Genomic DNA, 15,503 nt, shown 5'->3' with positions numbered 1-15,503 from the left:
TGCACGACAAAGCTGACATATGATCTAAAATACACTTAAAGTAATCTAAAATATGGTTTGAAGTGTGTTGTATTATAGTCTGAATTATTATAGCGTTATAGATGGATATATTATTATAATAATGATGTCCCACGACCACGTAACTCCTATAAAACATCATTGCTGCTTAGGAATCGTTAGTGATATGATAACATAATTAAAACGGCAATATTTACCGAACATAAGCATTAAATCAAAAGTATAGCTAAGTATTAGATTTTATTTTAGAGTTTCTCAGAATAAACTATATAATCATAGCTCGACAATTACCGTGCATACCTACAAGATAGTGAGTATACATTTAGTATATATTTTGTTTATTATTATTTATTAGCATTGGAATTCATAAATTTTGAAGATAATATAATGATATTGGAAGTGAGATTATGTTTATTTAATTTAGTTGCCTTAACTTTTTACAAATTTTTAAAATATTTTGGTGCTCGGGATAGCCCTTTAGAAAGCTGTGTGGATTATGGCAGTTAAATAATCATAATATTGTATATTGCTAGAAAAAATATTTAATAGGTAATTCATATTATAAAAAATTAAATATTAATTGTCTGTACCTATGTTATTATTTAAGCACTTTTCTTAAAAATAAAATTAAGTAACAAAAAGTGAAAAAATTCAGGAACTATCAAATAAGCAAAATTATTTTAAATATAATAATATTACGACTACACAAATTTCATAAAAAACATTTTTTTTTTTATATATAAATTTCTCTTGTGTCAAATACGTATATACTTTTAATTTAATGATAAATACCAATGTATAACACTTTGATCAAGTTTTGAATATTACAAATAATTAAATATATTTATTATTATTTATAATTAAATACATATATCTAAGGTACCTAAAAGCCACTAAAAACAAAATTTAATTAATATCAAAGATTATATTATTATCGATGGTTGTATCAAGTAATAAAATAATATTATCGTGAGATATTCTACACGCTTTCTTAGCGGCGTCTTACATTTTGTAAATTGTCCTCTCCCACATCAAAATATTAACAAAATTTTCTCAAATTGTAAATACAATTATCTTAAGTCAAAATATTAAATTATTTTATTTTATTTCGTTATCTAAAATAACAAAAACATTATACATACGCAGGTATATTGATAATGTAATTATTTTATTAGCACATTTTTTTTTTTTTTGTGGGAATTTAAATCTCGCGGTAGGTCATCGTTTGTTTTAGTAATTATGTACCTATAGAAAAAAAGTAATAATAAAGAAACTCAGGATCAAAGAAGAAGCATTAGCGTAATTTGTTAGTAAAATTTGGGTCAAGGAAACATTTTTGTGATATAATTATATAATATTATCTAAACTATATTATATTTATAAATAAGGTAGAAACAAAATTAAGAAAAATCTTTAATTAACTGTATTGCACATGCTTCATACCGAGGACAAGACACATGTACAAGAATTCATGTAATTAAATAATAAATATCATATATCTTATACCTCTATAATTTCTCGTTAAATAATTGTATGCTGCTGCGAGTATAGGTACTGCTAGCATAAATGATGCATTTTCAAAATGGTTTAAAGCTTGTATAGAGAATCAATCGTAATATCTTTGGTTTCCAATTGGTAATACACCACCCACTAAAAAGCAGGAAGAGTATAATCATTATAATCACTATATAATAATCTTATAGTCTTATATAATACATGCCTACATTAATAATTAATATCTAATGCACATGTAAGTGCATCATTATATTCAATACGACATAACTAACTTGTAACTAAAAATTTAAATATTCAAAACCATGTCATCTATTTACTTATTTCGAACGAAATGTCGTAGAATAAAAATAAAATAAAATAGCCAATGTTCAATTAACACTGCGTATCATCGATAACGATAATAATATATTTCGTGTGAAAATAACAACAGGAAATTCGGAAGACGATTAGAGCCGGAAAGCTTTTACACGCATATTTCCGGCGTGGAATACAGGAGAAACACCATTTAGTGTTCAGTCGCTCCGCAACGCTTACTCGCTTTATGGTTATATTATAATATATTTATTTATTTAAAATGTGTGTAGTAAATACAGGAACATTAATTATTATAGATTATTAAAATAGAAATATGATTTTACAAATGTTTTTACCATTGTTCACCTGAAACAAAAATCTTGCATCGGAGAATCTGCATTTACCTATAGGTGACTTGTTCTTACCGCAGTCCGCAGGTACCTATATTATAGTATAGCTACCAAGCTCTGCTACCGGTTTTTGAAATCTAACTCTAGTCAGTTACAAGATGGTGCATCAATTGGTTCAGAAACTATAATATTATTTAAAAAATCTAAAGCAGGTTTCATCCCTATACGACTCTATAGTGATGATATTCTGCGTGCGGTTAAAATGGGTGGGTAGTCATGTGGTTCGTACCTAAACGATTATGTACATACTGTAGAGCAGCTGAGTATATATATTATGTAATTTAATACATTTTGGAATCCAAATTATCCCCATAACTAAAGGGTTACATCTTACATCTCTATATTTCTTCTGGCAATCTTTCTCTCTCTCTCTCTCTCTCTCTCGTGATAAATATATATATATGTATCATGAAGGCATTATTCCGTACGTATACCTAAATTATATAATATGTATATACCTACTATTTTTATTAAATTGTTTTCATTTTTTTCTGTACATGTATACGTGTTGAATAAGGTGCAGTTTGGGCACCACGACCATCGTCAATTGTCCGATATAACGAGCCGTGGAAATTGGCTCCTTTCAAACGGCCTGCGATGTGCCACAAAAAAAGTAAAAACACGTTCGAGTCTCGCTTTGCAGTATGCCTGTAATATATCTATAATAATGTACCTACCTGTAACAACAATAATAACAATAATAGTATAACAGGGCCGTGGTGGCTTTCTATATACAGACACAGACACTAGACACAAGGAATTGAACGCACTCACACACACACACACACACACACCAATTGTATATTATGTTATTATACGTAAGAGACACTATATGCATGCGAGAAATGACATTGAAAACGACAATAGCTTTTAGTATGGCTCATTTTGTCCGTCTTAAAACGAATCGTCTGCTGCACATTCATCTCTAGTGAAAACGACGGCGGCGACGTCACAATTGGACGAACTATTATTATTACGAATTAATATTAGACAATTTACCTGTGTCTCGGTAACGAGTTGGTACTCTTAGATTATTTAATAGGTATGTACGATGTTTATGTTATTATGATATTGCGTGTAAAACGATGACTTAATAATAAATGTACGTATTTTTTTTACACTTTAGTACATTATTATGACCTATACCTATTTCTTATGCGAAACACAGAAAAAATTAAAATTAAATGTCAATACCTACAAAATATAATATAATTACTATACCCGTGCAATATATTATACAGGCTACACGTATTTATCACGTCATTGCAAATCTAATGAAACATTAACCGATATTAATTCAAAATTATACACCGACAATATCACTAGGTCATGGTATATCTTACCTCTTAGGTATAACCTTATTCAATAATCTGACATTGTAAGACATTATACGGTATTATTAGATTGGAATACTTATTATTATTAATTATTCGTCGACATACTAAAACTTTGATTCTATAAACTATCTGTTTAGGTAGCTACATATACAGAGTGATTTACCTACCATACTCATTCCCATTTTTCTTTGATAATGTATTTATTCAACTGCTGAATTTTTAAAAATACTATTTAAGACCATATTTCAAATGCTTGATATTTTACACAATACTTTGGGGCTGAGGTAATTGTACTATGATGATTCAAACTTAAATTTTTCGAAAGAGAACTCTCTTTTACTGCTGTAAATTATTTATTGAATAATTTTTCTGAAAATGTTAATGTCTTAGAATCAAAATTCATACATACGAGCAATTGTTGAGTTATTATATTTTGTGAAATGAGAACAATTGGTTCATGATAAGTATTTAAGTAGGTTATGTTAGATAGGTCTTTAAGTATATCTAAATATTCAAAAATCAGAGTTATAATATATTCCTTAAAAAAAGGGCCGAGCACTGAGCATGCTTAGCGAATCATCCTATATAAATAGAATATATTACAGTATAGTGTGTAAAAACAAGGAATATCAAAATATATTTCAGTTGGATTACCTTAGATAGAAATAAAGTATTCTTAAATTAAAAAGAATACCAATACTCATTTTGAGAAAATTTCATCATTTTAACACTTCAATATATGCACACACTCAAACAAAACTCAAATAGAATGTTTTTAAACAAACAACGTCAGTTTTTTTATGCATTTGGATAGATAATATTATTTTAATTATTGCATGTGATAAAGTTAGTATCTTTTAGATGTCTACGAGTATCTAACCATCTTTTTTAACTATACGGAACGGTGTATTGCTGAAAAATAATTATCACGGTTCGTATAACACCTTTGATCGGTATCTATAATATAAATATGAACATTAAGGTTTGCCGTACAGTGTACAGCAACTAAATTACTGTGCAGGTTATTATTTCGAAGTTCAAGGTTTTTACATTGCAATTATATAAGTAGGTAAAGGTAAGTACCTGCAGTGACAGTTGCTATGCACTTACTTAACATTAATTAATAAATTAATAACTGCAGGTCTCCGACTAAAACAAAATATATATTATGTCTAAAGAAAAAAAATACTTTTTAAAGTTTTGCTAAGGATCTCAAATGAAAATTGGAGAAATATACCTATTAATGACAATATATATAACAAGAACATTCACAAATAAGTAATAACACAACAATATGAATAACAACTAAAATTATTTAATGGAGCGTGCATACCTACAATAACGTCTATAACTGTTAGTCTATTTTTTTATTTGGATTTTATTATAACTTTTTATGAAAATTTAAATTCACTTCCATCAGACTCGTCGAGAACACCAAAATCTTTCAACGATACGATATAATATACATAATACATATATATATATAATATAAAGAACAAACTGAGGTCGATGCAATTTTCATCGATTTTCTACAATTGTTATACGCTAGTTGCGTCGTTGGTATAGTGATCATTCACGATATATTATAAAGATACATTTGGAAACCTAATTACCGGTTAATTAGTGAAATAAGGTAGTAGTAGATGTAATTATTAATTATACAGTGTTGAGGCATCATTCTGTCATAATGTAGCATAAGTTTATCCTTTATCACCGTTAATTAGTTGTTTGAAATTTATATTTTTGAAACATTATACTAAACTGTATTATAGAACCACTTTTATTATAGCTTTTTAAGAATATTTGGGGTTTAACAAATAATTTTCCAAAAAAATGTTCATATTAATTTAGCGTTTAGACTTTAGATTATGGAAAGCATTAAAGATGAATAATATACAGAATGACTATATAATTTACGTCTATGTCTTAAAAGTCGAACCATAATGCATTAACATTAATTAATTAATTAAATATTGTAATACCTTATAAGTTATAAGTAAGTTTCATGGTGTTGGTGTAAGTGGCATAAACCAATATATATTTGTATATATTATATAATAATACTATATGGTTTAATAGCAGTAAAGCAAAACTTAGGTTAAATAAACATATTATGTTGTCGATGGTTGGGTATATAATTTGCAGGTCTAGGTATATAAATATAAATATAAATATATATATATATAAACACGACTAGTCACAGTTAAAAATCATTATATTATTATAATAGATTGTAATATTATGTAGGTATATATATTATACATCTAATCTAATCTAAAACGTAAATAAAAAAATGTTTGTACATTCAATAATAATATTAACGTTGTTATTATAGTACATGTACGAATGGAAGATTATAATTATATTATTATACTTAGTATAAGTATGTATATTTTAAATACTATAAGCTTATAAACTAGGTTATCCTGATTTTACATTATAAGACTGACGAGGATTAGGTAGTAGGGCTGCAATACGATTGCGCGCGGTCCTTATCAACGGTACCTTTTTAGGTGTACGATTGCGCGTGCTAAATTATTTTTGCTTCTAAGCAAAGTTGCCAAATATACAGATTATAGGTGCATCGTGCATGGTAAATATCCGAACTTTTTAGGTAGACTAAGTGTGAATATAAAGTATCTGTTGTTTTTTGTAACTATTTGTACTATTTGTAACTTTTTGTACTATTTTTGACTGAGTCATTGACACGTGATGCCACGTTTATAATGTTATTAGAAATAAATACAATAACAACATATACGACAAATAACAAATTTTTTTAATAATAATAATAATTTTAAATTTTAATAATAAATTGGCAACATTGCATCCAATTTCACGCGCAATCGTACGCTTTTGAATAGTCAAAAGCATGTTCTTTGTTATTCCGGCACCGCGCGCAATCGTATGCCCAAAAAGGTAAAACGCGCGCAATCGTACTCCACCGGGTAGTAGGTACCTACACTAAAATTGTATGCAATCTTCAACAAATTTTGTAAATTGTAACTAGTGCCTGAATTGAATAAAATTGAGGAGGAAAATGCAAAAATGCAAAAATTAAAAACAAAAGTAGTGCTACTCGGTGCCTCTGAATTCTTCCCCAATTCAAACATTAATTATATACGTACATAAACGTGAAATTTCGGTTATTCTACAGTATCAAATGTTAAATACATATAGGCAAATCTTGTATTCGGCTGTATTTAGTAGATACATAATATTACATATGTGACAAATTGGCAACAAAATGCAGTCATCTTCGTCGTATATTAGGTTTATTTATTATTTGAAACAGAACGATATAAGTTAAGAGGACGCTACACCCGCATGTGTTGTCTCCGTCTTACAAGAGCATAAGCATAATATTTAGCAAATTTTACACTCAGCAGATCACGTTTAGCTCCGTTAGTTTAAAATTTAGAGCGAGTTGATCTCTTATAAAAATTAAAGGTAACATTATTATGGATAGCTTCTTATAAGCTTTTTGTTATATGTTAATCTTAAAGCGAGTTATGAGTATTTTAAAATTGTAAATTGTTTGTACATCTTAAAATACTCATAACTCACTTTAAAATTAAAATACAATAAAAAGCCTATACGAAACCCTCCATAATAATTTTTATAAAAGATAAACTCACTCTAAATTTTAAACTAACGGAGCAAAACGTGATATGCTGAGCGTAAAATTTGGTATGTTATGCACTTGTAAGACGGAGACAACACATACAACGCGTGTAGTGTCTTCTTAAAGTATATTTTAATATATTTAATATACACTATCCGCATAATATATAGCAACGATTAATAGTACCTATAAAGAACGTATTGTAATTATTATTATTATTATTTATAGACAACGAACTGAAAATTAAATTTTAAACGACCGCTTTAAATTACATTAAGTAAAGCGCTATATTGTGTGTACCTAATTTAAATTATTATTCAGGTATATAGTGAAAAAACTACTTCTGACGCCCAATTGGATAGAGTACAGAATGTATACAATAAAATAGTAATAAAGTAGTGATGATGATAATAATAATAATATTATATCGCATTTTGTACATATTAAATATATTATAATACCCACTAATAATATAATGTATAAGTAAATGGCGCATGTATACATATATAGGTAGCAATCAGGTATATACCTACACATATAGCACTACAAAACACTGAAGCGTTGGACGCGCACGAAAATACCGTTTAAAAATTACTGTGATTTTGATAAAACACAATTATATAATAATATATATTATACACGGCAACTAAAATAATTAACGGTGTTTCATCCTCTTTTATTGCCTGAACAATATGTTTTTTTTTGAGGACTGGCACCATTTCACATGACAAGGTGTCAAAGAACTAGACAAGTCTAGTTGTTCACAAGGGATGGCTATACAAGGCAACTGGTTTTCAAAATACTAAGTATTCCAGTTAAAGTGAAAAAAGAATGATTTTTTTAAATTATACTCCCTATCAGATATTATGTACTATGAGTAAACCGTGTAGGTACAGTTCATACGGTTATGCACTTAAACGTCATTATTATAACATATATATAAAATAGGATACATATTATAGATTATAATATTATACCATAATAATAATACATATAACATATACCATCTGTATACAAAATTCATTTAAGTCGTGTTTTCATATAGTACACTCCAACTTACTCGGGAATATTACGCAGTTAAACCTCTAAATACCGGACACTCTTGGTCACTGAAATTATTCGCCCGCTATATTTGTGGAGGTGCTTGGTTTATAGAAAGCTTGTAAATATAGTTTTTTTCCAAAAAAAAATGTCCGTTATTCGGAAGTGTCAGTTAGGGGAGGTTTTATTGTACATTATTCCTATCTAAACTCAAAAAACTATTAATATAATATGATAAACAATATTATACTTGATCACTTGATGTGAATTAATTGTTTGACTCATAGAAAAAGTGTGTATTTATAAATTCTTATTTATATTATATTATATAATATATCATCTCTCTATATGCCACATGAAAAAAATACTTAACATTTATTGAACAAATAATGAGCTAATCATTCCTTGTAAACATTTTACATTTTTTTTATCCCGACTTCGGGCTAACCAACAAAATATTATAAATGTAATAAAAAAATTTCACAGTAGTGTTAAATAAGTATTGAAAATAGTTATTTTTTAAAATGATAAATTTTAAATATTTATTAAATAGAAAAAAGTAATTGACGGAGTATACAAGCATTGCTCAGTGTTTCACGTGTTCGTGAATATAATCATAAATAATATAATATGTATTATTACACTATAATAATACGAATAACACACACACACACACACACTAACACACATATTATAATTATCGTACCCACGAAAACAACAATAGACAGCCAGGGATAGATTATTATATACATACATTTATATTAAAATGGACCAATATAATAATAATAACACGTACCTACCTAGTACCTACCTACACTGCACTATGAGAAATACGCACGACGTTTCGTTCTATTATATTATTATTATGACTTCTATAAATCGTGGCGCATATAAAACACGATATAGGTATAACATAGACGTGTAGACACCATGGTCCACACAATACAATGTGGTATTATTAAAATATCGTAATATTATATGGGTGGTATATACGTTGTACGCATCACACATTAATTGTATGAGAATATAATATAGAATTCGAAATGCCGCGGAAAACAATAACTGCATTCGGGTGCACAATCCATGCACAATCGCATGTTTATCATAATTTTACGACACAATAATAGGTAGGTACATGTACAATATTATTATCCATAGATAATATTGAGCGCAACGATAAAATAATAATTATTCATTAATTTAATAATATTCGTCTCGCTCTGTATCGTACCCTAAATATAATAATATATATTTATAATATGTACAATTTAAAATCTTTTATAGATTCTAACCTAACCGGAAGTCGATGGCTAGTATATAGCTGCGTATAATATATTATAAAATATGTATTTCATTTTTTGCCATTTGAGACTATTTCGAAGTTACAGCGAATAATTTCATAATATAATGCTACCGCACAAATACATTGACCTTCGCCGTCGTATCTATAACATACTATCGTAAACGACTGCAGTTTTTTTTTCAAAATACCAAAATTGCATAACGTTTTATAAAAATCAACACGTACACTTTGTACTTTGTACCTTGTATCAGTTGTATCTTCTATTATATATTGATATGTATACATATAATGCTGGTAGTAGTTTGTTTACTATTTACATACTTTATAGTATTTACACAATGATATAATGGTGATGTGATTATATCCTGTTTATAGTTTCGGAAACAATTGTTTTACGTCCAAGAGAAAACATCTTTCGGGAGCAAATAATAGAAAAGAAAAATCAAAATAAATTACTTCTCAACACAATATCACATTGCTAATTATTACTAATACGAAGTCGTCCGGTACAATTGTCCAATTCAATTTTTATTATTATTATTATTATTCGTAGAAAGTCCATTAGTACGCGTGTATAGTACACCTTTATGTAATTTATAAATTATAAACATAGTATCTAACTATATATATTTTGTGCGAATACAAATCGAAAAAATAAAAAAGTATAATATATATATAACTTTTAACCGGCTGTAATAATGCAGGAGAAATCTATATTATAACAAAAGTGTTTTGTTCACACTAAATCCGCTGGAAAATTATACACTCACACATATAGGCAGTTCGAGTAAATCATTTAGAAGTAATAACACATATGAATAGAGAGGTTTCCTGTTAAAAAACAAAAAAAACTTTTTAACGAAATATTTTGTAAATATTACATGACGCTCCTTTTTGTGTACAATGTTTGGATTATTAAAAACAATCTATGTAGGTAAGCGTACAGATGAATCTTATTTGAAACCAAAAATTATCTTTTAAATCTTAAAAAAAAACCTTAGATAGGTATATTATATTGGTATTATATAGATAGTATATTATGGAAGGTGTTCACATCCCGACACGTTTTTACCCCGCAGTGGTCCGTGGTCGTCCAACTATAATAATATACAATAATAATTGTTATTATTATTGTCCAAGCCGCGTCGGCCAGTACAAAAACGTTTGGCTTTCACTGCTGCGGCTAATGCAGCTCTGTTGTGCCGACAGTACTTACCTAAATGATGATGACGACGACGACAAAAGAAAAAAACATTAATATATTTTTTGATAGAAATATCAAAATTAAAGCCTTAAAGAATCGCCATAATTCAAAATCGTGAAATCGATCAGATTTTCAACCATGCAATCAAAATATCTTTGAAATAATAAAAATGATTACCAATGTATACATTATATGAAATTGAAGGGTCTCGCTACTGCAGTAGATAGGAATTAAGTCACGTTTCAAAATATACGTATTTCACGTTTTCAGTGTAATGCACTATATAATATATATATATTATTATTTCTACAACACAAACATTGGTGTTAAAAAATGTTTTTGAGTTTCCACAACACAATATAGGTATACTAGGTATTCTATATCTCTCTCTTTATAGGTAGGTATATATATTTAATACAAAGAAAAGACATATTTTTTGAGAATAAAAAACCATGAAAGAAACTCTACAATTGTTATTACTAGTCTTATAATATAAGATATAATTCGTATAAAAACCTATATTTTTATGTATACCTACGATTAACTTAAATTTTCAATATTCTGTTATGTTATTAATAACGAATCACAGTTCCGAATCTACACCTCGTATACAAAAGAAACCTGCAGCCTGACCACTGGCATTGCCTGCATTTGGTGAAAATCCCTTGATACGAGTTTATGTATTTTACTAGGTGTATGAACTTTGTTCTCACCGTTCCCTGAGTAAACCTTATAACCAGAAATAAAAAAAGGGTAGGCAATCTATAGATTTTCAAGGTTTGCCTTACCTTGTTCGATACCACTATAATCTGGGGTACAGACACACAGTAACAACACTTCCACTTCACCGTCAAATTAAAATCAAGACTTAAACAGTCGACTCTTGTATTTTTTGTCACCTTAACTTATAAATATTATAATAATCTCCATCATACATATACATACATTTTACATTTTAAACTGATTTCAAAATTTAAGATATCGCAAAAAAAACTTCCAACGAACCACAAAAGATGAATAATAAAAAAAAATCAATTTGCACTAAAATAGTTTTAAACTAAAAAAACGTCACCCGGTTGAATACGCGCAAAAATACCGTTTAAAAATTACTGCGATTTCGATTCCACGCTAAGTTATATCGATAATTATTACATATTTAATATAATATGTTCCGCACCCGTTTAAGACAGAGGCAATGCGAATGTAGATGAGATGTAACTCTTGACACTACTGCGATACCTATGCATTATATGATAAAATGTCTGGAATCCGATTGTGACTTGTTGTGGCACAGTGTCTATCGATAACTGTTTACGATGCGGGGGCTCAAGTCAAATTTGATAAAATGTGTTGATATGTATTTTCGATTCTAACGACGCGCAGAGACTTAAATAATTTTAATATAATATGAATATATGATAACCTGACGTGAGAAATCAGGAAACGCAGACGCATATTTTCATCTTATTTCAAACTTTTAACAAGCTAAAAATCTGATTTCTAAAAAAAAAAAACAATTTAAATAAACATGGCTTATTATTATTATACAGCCAGCAAAAAACACTTGTTGATGAATATCTTACATTCATACCTATATAATGTATAATATAATATACAATATAATGTACTTATACACATACAATATAGTATATATAATTTGAATTTATCTACGAAAATTATAAAACAGATAGAGTTATATTACAATATTTAAGTATACTATACTGTGAATTAATGTTTTTGTTACGATCTCGTGGAATTTATTGTATCGGTCGAATTTCAGGCCTAATCACATTAAAATATAACTTATTATATTTATTATACGTAAGGCGTATACGTAGAAGAATAAATTGAAACTGAAATTGCATTTGAATGTATTTCATATCTTTTGGAAACTTACTAACTTACTAGTTGTAGTTTAACGTGTATTGTAGATTTGTAACAACTGTTACTTTAGTGAATTAAATATACATATTATATAATATGCTCTGTACATAGGCTTACTCGCATTTTTGTTTAATAGTACCAAAAATAATAATCATATGCATAGTGTCATAACAGCTTATAACCACATACTACAATTATGTCTGTTTGAAATAATATATGTATTATTAAAAAACAAACCAACATGTCCTTCATCATAAAAAAAAAATCGTTTGTAACATGGGATAATGGAATACCTTATAATTTATTTTTGTACTTGTATTTAAAAACTTGTATACTTAATTTAAGTACCAATAAGTAGCCAAATAATTCGTTTCGAAAAAATACCTGTAACTTAGTACGTGAGTTAAGCTGTTTTGATGTTGTGTGTATGGTGCTTTTTATTGTGTTCATATACATAGTATTATATTGGTAATATGCAATTATACAAACGTTTTTATCTTAATTCGTAATAATTTTTTGTCGTAGGAGATGACGACCGAGAGAATTCCCATATGGTTTTACGACAAGAAACTGTGGATCAACGACGCGGACAAGCGTACTACGTGCGCCGACGTGGTGACTACGTTGACCGGCCGCGGCAGTGACTATGCGGTGGCCGTTGATAGCGCGCACACTGGCACCATAGTGCCGAATCCCAACATCAGGGTGCTGAAGATCTGGCAGAGCCTGCGGCCGGATCAACAGTTATGCTTGCGAAATGTGAGAGGCAATGGCTTCCACTACCGTGGTGAAAACAACATTGATAGCGGTGCCGGTGGTTGCGACGACGACGCAGCGTCCGAGATTAGCGGTTACCGTGGTGCTCACAAGAAGCGCCGCCGGGAGGTGGTGGTAAAGTACGCCTCACGAACGGTGCACCCAAAGAGGCTGAGCAACACGCAAGCGGCCGAGGAGCTACTGAAACTTATACTTGAACAGAGCGACACAATCCGAGCGCAGCTGAAAAAGTTGCAGGACCGTGATAAGAAGATCGAGAAGATCGAAACGGAAACGCACAGGACTCGATCAGACGCGTTGGGATCGAATTACCTGTTGGACGCCTACCTAGGGGGCGGCGGTGGATGCGGCGACGACAAGGAGGAAAAAGACAGCGGAATCACAGAGGGCGCCAGTGTGGAGAATGATGACCACGACGACGAGAACGAAGACGACGTCGATGACAATGGTGGTTGTGATGATGGTGGGAGAGGAGGAGTTGTCAGCGAAATCGCAGACTCTGGAACTCCGCTGTTGTCGTCGACGCAAGAGTCCATCGCTTACCTGGAGAAGATCGTCAAGATCAACAAGAAGCTGTACGAATTCGAGGAACGTCTGATCCGGTTGTACGTGAACGTGGAACGGTGTCGTGACCAAGAGCAACTGCTGGACGAGCTGAAACGAGCTGAGGCCGACATGGCCGACACGGAACGGATGTACCGTGAAAACACTCTGCTAATACGTGACACCGACACCGAACTGCGCGCCAGGTTGGGCTACATTGAACAGTTGCAGTACGAGGCGGCCATTGTGGACAGCGAGAACGAATACCTGATGGGTTCCATCGAAAACCTGCAAAGCCGACATCAAAACCCGCAAAACCAAGCTGAGAACTACCAATCCCACAATCATGCGGCTGCTTGTCGGGTATTAGACACGTTGGTCTAGGCCAAATGATAACATCAGATACTATAGCGCTGTTAGAGGTCTGCACGGGCTGATTATTTACAGCCAATCCGATCTGGTAAAATTTTTAGAAAGCCCGGCCCGGGAATAGATTTAGTGAGCAAGCCCTGCTGATTGGTATTTTTTTTTAATTGCCCGGCCAGAGATTTATCTATAAGAAAAAAAAAGTCTGGCCCGACCTGTGGACAAGCCTTGCTTGAATAGATTTATTTTTTTTTTTATTGTCTGGTGCATCTTAAAATTTTATGGATTAAGCACGACACGGTTAAGCCCATATATTTTCGTCCATCATAACCCAGTTAAAATATTTTGTGGGAAAGTCCAATCCGAAGGTTTTGTAGTTTGATTTAAGGAAAACCTGTCCTGGTCCCGTAATTTTTGACCAAATAGAGATCCAGCCCCGCCCGTTCTTCATTTTATAGAATCCAGCCCGGCCTATAAGCGAGTCCGAGCACTGCCAATTTCGAGCCAGTCTGGGTAAACTTGATCCGTGCAGGTCTTTAAGCGCTGTATACTTTTGAAAAATATTGTTAAAATCCACAAACGTTAAAATGTCTTATTTTGTTTAGTTTATTTTGTTTACCTTGTACATTTCAAATAGTGTATTATTTGACTAAACGTTATTATTATTTTGTATGTACATTTCAATAAATATCATTGTCGTTATTAAAATATTATTATAATGACCTATGTATTTCGATTGGCCAATTGTGTGTATCGACGATAGGTATTTTTAAAAATGAAAATATTACTTCTACCTAATAGAATTTATGTTATTATTAATGAACCTAATAATATGATTTGATACTGTGATTTCCTAATAATTAACAATCGCATCAAACATATTTACATATTATTACAGTCTACACTTAAAGTTTTACAATTTTAGCATTTTGCACTTAGCACATAATATAACATCCAACAAATATCTAAGTTTATAGATAAATGTATTAGAACTTTAAGAGTACTTTTGAAACTTTTGGTATCACATACCCTTATGAAAGACATTTAGAATTCGCGGACCCCTACCATTTCTAATACCTTTTTTTTTTTTAAAATATCTCATGCTATCATAATCAATAGATTGATATCTAGTAATTTTATATTACGAATTACATACAAAATAATTATTTTTATTATGCATGTAATG

At 30.3% G+C, this 15,503-nt stretch overlaps 1 protein-coding gene across 2 annotated transcripts in view; it reads left to right on the top strand.

Moving 5' to 3' along the window:
- The window catches only part of LOC107174182 (uncharacterized), a 28,295-nt gene extending 13,270 nt beyond the window's left edge, over positions 1 to 15,025 (top strand). Inside the window, exons 2-3 of one of the 2 annotated variants that reach the window (XM_089227241.1) lie at positions 2,755 to 2,850; positions 13,157 to 15,025. In XM_089227241.1, coding sequence (XP_089083367.1) covers positions 13,160 to 14,335 — 1,176 coding nt within the window. In that variant the 5' untranslated portion in view covers positions 2,755 to 2,850; positions 13,157 to 13,159 and the 3' untranslated portion in view covers positions 14,336 to 15,025. The remainder of the gene's footprint in view (positions 1 to 2,754; positions 2,851 to 13,156) is intronic. The other variant, XM_015525037.2, reaches the window with a different exon arrangement.
- Positions 15,026 to 15,503: the final 478 nt, after the last annotated feature.

The sequence above is a fragment of the Diuraphis noxia genome, unplaced genomic scaffold, assembly GCF_037042655.1.
Source record: "Diuraphis noxia isolate RWA-SAM2 unplaced genomic scaffold, SU_Dnox_SAM2 contig0004, whole genome shotgun sequence".
NCBI lineage: Eukaryota > Metazoa > Arthropoda > Insecta > Hemiptera > Aphididae > Diuraphis > Diuraphis noxia.
This window is presented reverse-complemented; position numbering and strand designations above follow the sequence as displayed.